Raw genomic sequence first — 13,452 nt, 5'->3', positions numbered from 1 at the left:
AACACCACCATGTTGGATGTGGAAAACTGGAGCGATTCATCTGTTTGCTGCTTGTAGATGTACCACTGTTTTACACTTAAAACCAGATTTAGTAGGAATAAGACAACTACAGTAATTCCTTTGCGTTTGATCATATCTAGCAATGATAACATTATTTTGAGAAGAGAATTAACTGGCTTTGTGGCTACTAGTATGAATGAATAAAGAATAACACATTTTCTCTTGTGACTGCCAATTAGTTGTTAGACTGATATAAAGGACAGAATATTAATATAAAATCAGTTTCAGTTTCAAAAGAGAACAGCCAATTTCAAGAAAAACTGGAGGTGGAATATTGTTAGTTTTTTTGTTGTTGTTTTTTTGCGCACAGGGGCACCCCAACATGTCTTGAATGCACAGAGAAAGTTGGGGTGCTGAAGATATCATCAGACATCATTACTCAGGTAGACATGATGAGGAGTATGCAAAGTAACAGGGAGATGTGAGAAAGGTCAACTCTTGTTCTGAAGAACGTTAATGTTCAGGAACTGTTATTAATAAAGATTTGAGTTTGAAACCCCTGATGTACAAAACAGCAAACAGCTAAATTAATGTATAACGAGCACTTTGTTACCACTGCAGTTGTTGTTAAATGTCACTATAAATTGAGTTCAGTCCAGAATGCCACATCCAATATGGCAAAAACGCGCTGACGTATTGCACCAACGATTATCCACTCAATGAGGCGTCTGATCTACTTACGTCTATGAGACATCCGTAGTAGGAGGACGTACGCCTGAAGTATCGTGTGTGGCGTCACACGTACTTCTCGCGTCGTATCGCGAGTCATCGCCCAGATAAATCCGCAACGCGGCTTTCCAATCGGCCATTTCGTCGGTGCAGGCCACAGCCGTAAAGGGCAACGGGGGAAATCCGCATTATACTGGTTATCTGAAAGGAACATCAAGAACATCGCACCATGAGTGAGACAGCAATCTCTTTCGCCAAGGATTTCTTGGCCGGTGGCATCTCCGCCGCCATCTCCAAAACAGCCGTCGCACCCATCGAGAGAGTGAAGCTTCTCCTTCAGGTAAAAAACGTCTTCCGGAAAAACTCTGCTTTTTTTGTGTCGCTAGCTCGTTAGCTGCCTAGCTTGTGCTACTTGCTTAATGCGGCAGAGAGTCTATATCGCCGATACACGGTTGACAACCCGGACTTTGTCTCGAGTAAAACACTCTCCTGCTGATGTGGTGTGTTTTAAGTGCTGGCCTGGTCAGAGTTGTGGTTAAAGGATGTAAGGTCATGACGGGATTGGGAATGACCTACACGAGCCGGCTGCTAATGCTAGCTTCTCTCCACGTTAACCTTAGCCGGCGTTGCTAACAAAGGACAAACACTCTCAAGCGGTATCGGAACACAATGTACGAATGGACATACAACCAAACGACTCATTAAACTTACCACGTTTTGCTTACCATTGTGTTGGTACGACATTTTTACATTTATAGACTATTGTATTTCGACCGACAGCCTGCTGCATGCTAATGTAGAAGGCGGCTTGTGAAATGGCTGCTAGTTGTTACTCTTACGATCGAGTCGACAAGTTTATATTTTATTTAGCCCATTTTTTTTTCTTTTCACAGGCCTCTAGCAGTCATTCTCGCTCACCTATGTAAATCTAGACTCGTACAGTTTATCCTTATCAGCACTTTAAATTCCAACTGCATGCCGCCTTAGTTTGCCATTGAGCAGATAGCGGCCAGTAATTATTTGAAGAGTGTTAAAAGTTGAGATTTCATAGGTAGTAGCAAGGTCATAACCTTGTCATGTCACGTGCTCCTCACTTAATTGGCTTTACTCTTACATAACTGATTTCTTTCCCTTTCCATCTTCATTGCAGGTGCAACATGCCAGCAAGCAGATCACAGCAGATAAGCAGTATAAGGGAATTGTGGACTGTGTCGTCCGTATCCCCAAGGAGCAGGGCTTCCTTTCCTTCTGGAGAGGTAACCTTGCCAATGTCATCAGGTATTTCCCCACCCAGGCCCTCAATTTCGCCTTCAAGGACAAGTACAAGAAGATCTTCCTGGACGGCGTGGACAAGCGCGCTCAGTTCTGGAGGTACTTTGCCGGCAACCTGGCGTCGGGCGGAGCCGCCGGTGCCACCTCCCTGTGCTTCGTGTACCCCCTCGACTTCGCCCGTACCCGCCTGGCAGCAGATGTCGGAAAGGCCGGCGCTGGGAGGGAGTTCAACGGTCTGGGCGACTGCCTGGTCAAGATCTTCAGGTCCGACGGTCTGCGGGGCTTGTATCAGGGATTCAACGTGTCTGTGCAGGGGATCATCATCTACAGGGCTGCCTACTTTGGCATCTACGACACCGCCAAGGGTAGGCACTACCTTGTCTTTTTTTTTGTTTTTTGAGTAGATTTCTATTAAACCGAAGGCTCCGTGACTTACACGTGTTATCGTTCACAGGTATGTTGCCTGACCCCAAGAACACTCACATCCTGGTGAGCTGGATGATTGCCCAGAGTGTGACAGCCGTCGCCGGCCTGACCTCCTACCCCTTCGACACTGTCCGTAGACGTATGATGATGCAGTCTGGACGCAAAGGAGGTGAGTTAATTAACAACGTTCGGCAGCTTTAAAAGTTGATCAACTGTGGCCCGACTTCACGTGTCCCTCTCTCTTCCCGCCCAGCCGACATCATGTACAGCGGCACCATTGATTGCTGGCGTAAGATCGCCCGCGACGAGGGCGGCAAGGCCTTCTTCAAGGGCGCGTGGTCCAACGTGCTGCGAGGCATGGGCGGCGCTTTTGTGCTGGTGTTGTACGATGAGCTGAAGAAGGTCATCTAAAAAAAATGTCACCTTGTCACCTCACTGTCCAATTTGGCTAAATGTAATAACTTTCCATTTCTTATGGACTCAGCATTCTGCCTTATTTATGGGAACAAAACTATAGTGTCCTCTCCACTTAGCTGTGGGTAATGGCTGTACGTTGTGCATCTTGATTTTAAACGTTCCACACCACCATCTTTACCAGTGTCATTCCTTCAACAAGTATAATACCTCCTGTTATTCACTAGGTTTGTATGGTCCCAAATCGAATAAATCCATTCTGGGGAACAACCTATTAATATGGATGTCCACTCTCTTCCTCCACTGTTGTAGCATGAGTACACTGGATCATGAAAAAGTGGATTACTCCCAACTGCTATATTTACTCGTGCTTATCTTCTCCTGAGCCTCCCCGTATGTGGTCACTGCTAGGCTTACTGCTAGGTACCGTACAGTAGAACCTTGTAACTTTGTTTCTCCAATTTTAAAACGGTTCAACAAAACTAAGTTGGTTGTTAGCAGACGGGATTTATGCTTGCTTTTTTGTTTAGGCAGAAACTTAAGATATATGTTCGGCGATACAGTTTTGGTCAACCGTTGGTACCACCAGTAAATAATTCACCTTATTTGACATTTCAATGGTTTATTGGAACATTAAAGTCATGTTTCTCATACAAATCTGTGTGTTTTATTTGTGATAGCATGGATAGCTTCAACTAGTTATAGAAACACTTCGTGAGATTGATGTAAAGATTTATATTTCTGTGGAAGGTAAGCTTGTTTTTTTTCGTGGGCGGCGGGGACGCGAAATGAATCAGTAGACAACATTCGTGAAATATTTCTGAACCGAGAATGCGGTAGTTAAAACGTTTTCAGATGGTGCTGTATTCCCGGCGTGTGACTGTAGAGGGCGTCAAAGGATAACGAGCGTTTGATTTTCCGTGCTTGCTTTCGAATTCGTTTCATGGGACTAAGAACATATTTTATATATTATTTTACATATGTTTTTCAATAAAGACTACTCATAACGTTCATGTATAGGTAAAGTGCCTCTTAGGTATTTAGCAATTTAATGCGTGTAACACTTTCAACAACAAAATGTACATAAACCACACGGACAGTTGCATTTGTTAAGTTATAGTTTAAGGCGACAATACTTTGATAATTTAATTGAGTACATAATTTGACGCCGATGTGTGGCGTGGTGTTGTTCGTATTTCACGTGACGGACAACGTCACTGGTTGGCTTCGTGTGCGGAACTATTCTTTCCTTACGTGTGTTGCTACTACAACAAAGTTAGAGGGACGTCAGAAGCAACTCGTGTGCGCGCATTCACGTACCTGTGTCTAGTTTATCTTTCGTGCACTAACGTCTGAAGAAAAGTGATAATAAATGGGCTTTACGTAAACATTTTTCGCGAATCACCGCTTGCGGCCAACGCGATATCTGGTGTGAATTCATGTTGCTCGTGTACGTCACAGTTCGATTTTTTTTTTTCGTATTTTCGTTCTTATATCTAGTTCTCATGGCGTGAGCAAGATGTGCGTGGATGAAGACTATTAATAGGCGATCATTACAAAGAACTGTGTTGTTGTGAGGAAAGCTACACTAGTGAAAAGAATTTTGCTTGATGTAGCCTAACATTATTGTGAATACAGCATATGTCATAAACACTTGGTTGTTGTTTTTTGCCTGCACTGTCATTAAAGACTAGTAATCCATTTTAAATACATTAAAAAGTACAATTCAAAGTGTATTATAAAAATTCCAGGACTGGTTTCACAACACACATTTCTGTCCCCCAAATCCCTTCAACGTGGGCCATACCTTCAAAGAAATCCCGAGTTCATTCAGTGCACGAGAAGAGGTGAGAGTTGTCGACACGTCACCATGACAGCACGCTTACAATGCCCCGAGCATCTGACAGTTCCTGGCTGAGAAGAACACGGCCATGTTCGAACAACTTTTACTCACCCGACTTGGCACCGCGTGATTTTGAAGACTCGCTTCGAAGCCGTGGACGCCACCGAGGTGGCTGTGGAGGATCCGTCGAGTGCATGAACATGAAGCGGGAAAAGTCCGGGAAAGTCCATTAGATGCCAAGGGGATAACTTTGAAGGAAACAGCTTGTTGTTAGTTTAGACTTGAAAGAAATTGTGATATCAGTTCAACTTTTCCGACACACCTCGCATTTGTTATATTTTCTTTGACTATGAAAATGAATGAATGAATGAATGCTGCCACAGCAATTTTCATTCATGCCCGCAGCGTTAAAGTGTAACTTGCAGTGAATGAACAAACCCATCCCAAATGTGCACGTGTGAGGCATAGAAGGACTATATGCTTATTGATGAGTGTGTGATAAAACACTGGCAATCAGTCCAAGGATGTTTGCTGCCAAATGCATTCTGGGATACCACCCAACTGTATGAGGCATATTATTTATGGCTATTCCTTTGTTTAATATAATGAGTTACAGGCTCGCTGTTAAGCAGCTATGTGAGAGGTCATGCGCTGAGGCTTTAGAAGAAAAAAAAAAACCCTCGGAACACCTCAAAAGTACAATTACAATACAGTGATTTATTGATGATGATGTTAGTGCCAAAGTACTTTTATACTTACGTGACAGTTGATGTTTGGAAAAGAAAAAAGGTGTTATTACGGGTACTACACTCTCATTTGTCATTGAAGTTAAGAGTGTTAAAAGTGTTTTGTTTGATCACCTAATTTCTATTTCCATTATATCCTATGGGAAACGAGTCCGAATGGATTGCGTTTGACCTTCCTGGTTCTGTCGTATTTGTAGTTTGTGAGAAGTGCTGGGAAATAAAAGGCCGACAAAACATTGTGTGAAGTACAGGAAAGTACTAGTTTTTATTCCTTCATAATCAAACTTCACAAACAGCTTGAACTTGTACAATACCTCAGAGAGTGAAAATTACAAAAAAAGTGCTGGTAACATTTACAAAAATCATCCTTACTTAGCAACAATCAGTTTATTCTTCCACACTTTTTTTAGTCTTTTGTATTAAGGCTTAATACTTCTGTATAAAGTATATGCAAGATAAGTCTTCACAGTTTTTCGAAAAAAGTCACAATATTGTGTAACATAATGAAGCTTTTACGGCTATTTTTCTTTATAATAACGAATACACATCACTGGTAAATATATGTGAAATACAGGGCTTATTGTAAAATGGCAAGTTATGATACTGTTTGCTGAGATAAATTGATTCCACACACTTGTTACAGGAAAGTTTGCGATAACTGAAGCAGGAGGAGGAAAAAAGAAAACTGATAAGTGTCAACAGTTGGGGAGATCGCCTCCAAACTTTGGCACATCCCACGAATGAACAAGTCGCACAAATATGAGATTCCAAATGAAAGAAGAGCTAAACTGGCATAAAGTGAAAACATGCTGTGTAGTAAGGTGCTAAATTAGAGATATTACATTGCCAGCCTTTTTTTTTTTTCAAAAAAAAAAAAAAAAAAAAAAAAAAAAAAAAAAAAAAGTCATTATTTTGTTTTCTCCACATGGACTGACATTGAATAAGGTGCATTTTAAGACTCAAAACTTTTTTTTTTTATTAGATGTTGAGAAAATATGTAATAAATACAAGTAAAATAAAATTAAATTGACCAAGAGTCTTGAGGCGACCTCATGCTTTCCCGTGGATTGAAAAAAATGAATGTGTAACTCTCTTATCGTGGCATGTGAACATAAAAGCTGGATTGAAGTTATGGTGTTGCCTGTTTGTTTTTTGTTTTTTTAATATCACAACTTTTTTTAAAATTTTTTTTTCATTATTGTTATTATTATTTTTTTTTTTTACAATTGAAACTGTGACAAACTGGATGACTAAAGGAGATGGAATTGAAAGCTGAGATATATTCACAAGATCCTCAAGAAGCTGCACTGGTTTTGTTTACAGGTCGACAGATGGGCCAATCTACCCTCATGCATACTGTACGGTTTAAAGTGACGCAACAAGCTCGCTTTAAATAGTCTACATCACAAAACAAAAAAAAAAACAAAAAAAAAAAAAAGCAATTTGGTTTTTAGTGCAAACACAATTGGCTGGCTTCAGCTTCTCAATAATAACGAGATTACAAGAAGGCACGTACTTATGCTTCCTCGAACATATTCAGACAAACCGCAACACCAGACAAAGCGGTGGGAACAGGAAGAAAAGCTACTATGCCGCATAGGATGGTGACTTTTTTTTTTTTTGTTTGTTTGTTTTTTTTTACACACACTAAACAATAATTTATGTCAAGGTCAGACCTTGATGGTGGGACAGAAAAAGGAGATTTGGTAGATGCAGCCAATGAAGTTTATATCACAAAAAAAGGTGCAATTCATTTTTGGAACATTCTAGATTAAAAAAAAAACACTCAAAATGACCAAATAAGCAACGCTTTTAGTTTGTTTACACAACAATAGTTGATGAAGACTCAGAATGGATCCCTTCCCTCATTACATCCCATCTCAATTACCTCACATCTGCTTTGATTTGTCCCAAAAAAGAAAAAAAAAACAAGCCAGGAGGAGACGACACTTTAATGCCCCTCAAAAGTGGAAAACGTGTGCTATGACGGACGCCAACAAACAAACTATGGTTCCCACAAGGTGTTCAGTGAATTATATTGCTTTTTTGATAGAAGAAGACCAAAATGAGTCTATAGTGCAAATTTCTTTTCTGGTTTGAGAAAGTGGAACGATGAGAGAATTTGTTATTATCGGCTTGACCATAGCAAGAAGGCGTCCAATCTGTCTTGTCACATGGAATATCCCTTTATGATGTCTTGTCGACGCAATCTGTCACCAGCAGGGATGGGCAGTGGACTAAGGGGGGGGGGGGGGGGGGATTATGAATCGTATTCATAAAAAAATATACATTTGACAAGCAAGCATTTAAAAAAAAAAAAAAAAAAAAATACCTGTTCTGAACTCCTGCTCCCAAGCCTACCGGTGCACTTCATTTGGACTCAATAGCTAACCAAGAAGCAATTCCGCACAATCGTCAGAATTCTTACCAATTAATGGACAAATTGATTATCATGCCCATCCCCCAGTTAGCAGTCAACAATTGGAAAGAGCGGGTCACCTACGTGGGTATACACCCCCTCACCACAGCAACTTGAACAACAAAGCCCCGCCCCCTTCTCTCGCCCCCTCCCCTCCCATGTCATGTGCAGTCGTGTCTGTCAAATACATTGCTCAGCTTGGAAATGTTGGAAAACTCACTCCAGTCCAGTGTTTGACAAATCATATTTAAAAAAAAAAAAAAAAAAAAAAAGTCCATGCACATACTGAAAATTGTTTTCCACTATTTCAGAACAGCAGTCAAAACATTTCAAACAAGCTCGTTTCATAACAATAATAATAATAAAATATCAACTTGGAGGATAAATTACCAAAAACAAAGTCAAAAACACATTACTGCAGCATATATCTCAGGGTTGTTTCGTTTGATGTTCGTCTTTAACTACCATTTACTACAACAGCTCCACTTCTGACTACTTTTCTTTTTTCAAGGGGGTGGCCGGGGCGGATTTCTAATAAGATAGCAAGCAAAATCAACATCTGAGTTTACAAAAAAAAAAAAAAAAAAAAAGCAAGATATTGCAGTAACAAAAAAAGCCAGACAACCAAAAGAAACAAGACGAGAAAGTGTCCGCCTTGTAAATTGAAGCAATTCGTCTTTTCAGCATTGCAGAATTACCGCAATTCAGTTTCCTATTTTGAGAGCAAAGAATGAAATCATACATACCAAGAATTTGCATGAAAAACTGTTAAGGATGATGTTTTGTTGTTACAAAAATATACTGTCTCATAATGATCACAGTTTTTTTTTGGAGCACATTTAAATTGAATTTTCCTTTGCTGCTGCAGTGAGCGTGAAGATATTTTCCACGTGTCGTTATTCTCTCCGTTTTTTGGCTTCATAACCTACAAATATGTGCAAACTTAACATCTTGGTCCATCTCAAGTATAAATGACGAAACGTATTTCCAAAAAAAAAAAAAAAAAAAAAAAAAAAAAGTTGTGATGTTAGTTTTGTTGTTGTAGGGATAGCCTTTAAAATGAGTAGATCCAATATTGAGGAAAAACGCAAGTACAAAGAGTATATCGAGAAAATTGCAATCTATGAAGTGTAATATCATGTGAAGGTGAAGGTGAAGGGTCTACATTGAGTTATAAGTGGCGCGCATGTCCGATGAAAACTGTTTGTCTGAAGAAGAATGAACGTGTTTTTATAAGTTCCAATCTCAATGGGGTGTGCATTTTTTAAATAGATTTGTAGCATTTCTGAATAAAAATCTAATTTGGTCTACAAATGACAAGCACAAAACAAAACAGAAACATGATGCTTTTTGCCATTAAAACAAAAAGCAAAAACAACAGTTAAAGAAATGTTCTTTTCTCCAAAATACTCCACAATCTCAAATCTTCTTTGGTTTTGTGTGAACCAACCATGCCTAGTATTTGGGTATTTGTTTTTTTTTTGTGTTTTTTGTTGTTGTTGTTGTTGAAGGGGAACACTGGCTGGAATGTTCTGGATTGAACGGGAATGCAATTAAGATGAGCCAAAATGACCACAAGCAGTGATTCTCAAACTGCAGTACTAGCTCCACTAGTGTCATGTGGGCTCCCTCTAGTGGTATGTGAATGAATCACTGAATGACATTTTTTAAATTGCATAATGTTAGCGTGGCTTCAACTTTTTTTTTTTTTTTTTTTCTCCAATCGGGTAAAGTACACTTTTCAAGTCAGCTGTATTAAAGTTTTAAGTACCATGCATTTTTTGTCACGTTTTCAAACAGTACATTTTAAAACACTTGAATTGAACCATTATTTAAATACAGCTTTTATGTTCCTATATTTAGGCATAGTGTTCATGTTCAAACTGCAAACTGCGCATAATGTTATGGTCAATGTCGTTTCATTTGTCAGAATATTATTTTTGCTTCACGACAAACATATTTTTGTCCATCTCTCTACGCCGACCACATAAAGTCACGGGCAAAACAAGTTCCACTCAATAAGTCAATTTTGTGACTAAATTCAGACGGGATCATCTTTGTTTCGGTATCGTTGCTTTTTGTGATCTTTTTGGGGTAAAATGTTTGAGAACCACTGCTGTAGAGTTTGAACAGGACTACATGCTGGAGTTGGACTGAGGTGGCAGATGCTATTAAAAAAAAAAAAAAGAATAGGGTTGTGTAATAATGGAGAAAAACGGTCATCAAGAATATGACTGACATTAAATGTGGGTGGATGCAGACTGTGTGTGTGTGTGTGTGATTGATGGGTGGACGACAGGGACGAGTTATCACGTTGCCTATGTACATATCACCGATGCGCTGATTTTGAATGTCAATGAAACTATGCCTTCCCCCCAAAAAAGTCTCTTGTTTATAGTCATAGCTGTTTTCTCCTATTAAAAAACTATGAATGATGGAGGACTTAAAGGAACAAAGTCAAAGCAATCACTTGATTCGGTTTGACCTTCAGGATGTTTAATGTGATTCGTCTTGATTTTCAGAATTAATTTGCTAAGTAGTATGGTACTGTATTAGGGCCCCAGTGAAAAGAAAAAAAAAAAAAATACATTTTACGACAAGAATTAAGTTGTAGTCCTCCTGCAATAAAGTCAGGAAAGACAATAAAGTCACTATAGTGTGCGTGGCTCTAACAAATATTTTAATGATAGGACCTCATGAGTACGTGGCAGCGCTCTGAAGACACAGAGCGGCTGCCGGTCTCTTTTGGGAATTTTTTTCCCCCCTCATCGAAACGACTCCTTTTTTTTTTTTTTTCCCCTCCTCGTAACATTACGAATTTTATTCTTAAAAAAAAAATGAAGCACTTTGTTCTAGCAGTACAATACATTTTGTTCTTTTCCATGTGGCCCTAATAGTCCTTTGTACTAATTAACAATAGTAGTTTTAATGCGAAGTGTTCCCACCCCCCTAAAATTTTCAATTTGGCACGTTGACCAGGCTGGAGAATGAAAGTGTGTTAATTAGTCCACAGGGGACACAATAATGAGCCGGTCCAAAACCCTTTAATCTCGCAGCCACACCGTCATCCGCCATCCGAAAACTTCATGTCTGACACAAAGCGCTTTTAGAGACCTTTGTGCAATAATCCTGTGTTGTGTTCACTCAATTTTCTAATCTGATTACAAGACTTTTTCCTCCAAAGAGGGGTTCTAAAAAAAAAAAAAAAAAAAAAAAAAAAAAAAAAAAAAAAAAAATGTCTTTGCTAGTTTCTTTTTGCACGTCGCTCCATTTTGCGGCTTTGTATGGAGGCAGGAAGACCGTCTGATAAGATAAAGCGTTCATCAATATTAGATGAGGGGAAACCGGCATCGGATGGTATATAGCGTGGCACCCTATCGTCAAGTTCAAAGGGCGCCCGGTGTACTTTGACACCGGCAACCGACGGGTCTCGCTAATCTACGTGGGAGTCCGACTGATGCCGCGTGAAACGGGCATGAACAAACATCTGGCGTTTTGCTGGTATTTACAAAACAACGACTCCCCGGTCAGGGTGAAACACGGCCGCGCGTTTTGCCTTTCCCTCGAGCGCGGCGCAGCAACGAGCAAGAAGAAAACAGTCAGGAAACATTTGTCGAGTGATGCATCTTTGATATCTTTGAATCCTCCACATGGCGCGCATGTCAAAAGAACAGAACAGCTGCTTTGACCGTACGTATATGAATAGACCGTTTCGGGTATTTTAAAGGGTTCGGGTGCACTCACAACCACCTGGTTTTACTCGTATAAATACTGTACTGTAGTATATATATATTTTTTTTAACTAAATAGACCATTGTGTGTATATATTGTATCTGTGCAATGTAGGAGAGAAAAACTATGAAAATTCTGTATAGTTGCTGAATGTACGGATAGGCACTTGATATTCCCGATATCCCGCGAGGGAAAATGCATTCAACTGTGTGGAGATGGTGATTCTTTTATATACATTTATATTTATATATTTATATATAAATATCCTTTGTCAGAAGGTATCTGTATCACACTGATGTGCGCTGTAGAGGAGCAAATGAAAAGCGGTTACGTATAATCTGTGTGGTTTTATTTACCGAACTGTCGACTTATTTCAAGATTGAAACAAAAGAAAAAAACTGATGGAGACAACCAGGGAAGACGGACACTGCAATGAACCCTCGCCATTGCCGTCCTGTGTTTTCACCTCGACGCAAAGCCGACACCGTATGCGTATATGTATAATACACCGTGAACAATATGACGCAACGACTTGACTACCCTCGACCCAGCTAGGCGAAAAGCTATAATCGTGTATAAACAACACCACCGTACTGTGCGATCACCGGAACTAACAAGCGGGACGAACTCAAGAAGTATCGTGATTAAATGAAGACTCAAACGTAACTGCTAGAAAGACCAACGACGTACTGTAGACCCCTCTACGCTAAGATAAATAAAACATGTCATATGATTGGTGAACACAATAAAAACAGCTGCGAGATTGGCATCTAGCATTCAATAGGGTTTGTTCTGGAAAATAAGCCAACACTTAAAAAAAAAACAAATAAAAAAACAACAACAAATAAACGGAAAAATCTCCCTTAGCTAAAACTACAAGAAATGAGCAAAGGACCTTCTTTTCGGAAAGGGGCTGCAACTTTTTAAACCATTTTTTTTTTTTTTTTCACAATTTTTTTTTTTTTTTTTTGCAACACCAAGAAAAGCTCGTGTAGCACCACCACAAGAATCTGAAGCAGAATAGAGAATATGCTGCACTGTATAACTATGGACAGTGAAAGGAAGCTAATGCACACTGGGGGGGAGAAGAAGAAGAAGAAGAAGAAGAAGACGAAGAAGAAGAAGAAGAAGAAGAATCGTTCCTTCCAATCGTATCATACAACAAGTCAACTGATGATGGGATGAGTTATTAGCCCTCATCCGGAGAGATCGGCTACGTGTCATTCCAGAAAACCACCAGCACCACCACCACAACGACGACAACAACAACATAAAAAAAAAAAAAAAAAAATGTAAAAACAAAATGATAGCGAGACACTCTTATAGTGTAATTCTGAAATGAAATATTGTCCAAAGCCAACGACAAGCTACTTAACCTACTATTTAGACCATTGATACCACAAAGCTGGTTGTACTCATCTAGCTACAGTCTATAGTGCATTCGATATATGTGTTTACACAAAACTATGCAAAAAGCGGGTGCCATGGAGGAATGCTAAAATCACTCGATACGTACATTACACGGAAACATGTCTGCCTCTGCGCTGAAAGATGACGTTAGTTTGGCAGTGTTGGTGCTCCGCTGACGGAAAAACACCGTGAGCTGTGTGCCCAAAAATGTGGCAATACTGTTGGAAAAGAGAACTCGGCAGTTTGCTTACATAGACTATTTAGTGCATTGTCTGTTAAGGCAAGAGATGACCCTCCACGTGCTGTGTCAAGACAAATAGAGCACTAGCATGCAGCACATTTGCCATCCTGGCAGCGACAGCTACAAAACCGGAACCGCACCACTAATATATATATATATATATATATATATATATATATATATATATATATATATGTACATATATTTTTTTTTTTGGGCT

At 39.6% G+C, this 13,452-nt stretch overlaps 1 protein-coding gene across 1 annotated transcript; it reads left to right on the top strand.

Moving 5' to 3' along the window:
- Positions 1-843: 843 nt before the first annotated feature.
- On the top strand, positions 844-3,498 carry LOC147133471 (ADP/ATP translocase 2). Its single transcript, XM_086012712.1, has 4 exons — positions 844-1,069; positions 1,880-2,366; positions 2,456-2,596; positions 2,681-3,498. Exons 1-4 carry the CDS (start codon positions 959-961, stop codon positions 2,836-2,838), a joined length of 897 nt encoding a protein of 298 aa, XP_085868838.1. The 5' UTR covers positions 844-958; the 3' UTR covers positions 2,839-3,498.
- Positions 3,499-13,452: the final 9,954 nt, after the last annotated feature.

The sequence above is a fragment of the Filicampus tigris genome, chromosome 17 (genome assembly GCF_054856515.1).
Source record: "Filicampus tigris isolate MCC_2025a chromosome 17, RoL_Ftig_1.0, whole genome shotgun sequence".
In the NCBI taxonomy this organism is placed as follows: domain Eukaryota; kingdom Metazoa; phylum Chordata; class Actinopteri; order Syngnathiformes; family Syngnathidae; genus Filicampus; species Filicampus tigris.
The sequence above is the reverse complement of the archived record's forward strand: the minus strand, read 5'-3'. Positions and strand labels throughout refer to the sequence as shown.

What these genes read in the sequence shown, in the direction of transcription:
- LOC147133471 (XM_086012712.1), top strand. Translation starts at nt 959, where the DNA reads ATGAGTGAGACAGCAATCTCTTTCGCCAAGGATTTCTTGGCCGGTGGC. An exon ending in GAGTGAAGCTTCTCCTTCAG is followed by an intron (nt 1,070 to 1,879) that starts GTAAAAAACGTC and finishes TCTTCATTGCAG; the next exon opens with GTGCAACATGCCAGCAAGCA. An exon ending in CATCTACGACACCGCCAAGG is followed by an intron (nt 2,367 to 2,455) that starts GTAGGCACTACC and finishes TATCGTTCACAG; the next exon opens with GTATGTTGCCTGACCCCAAG.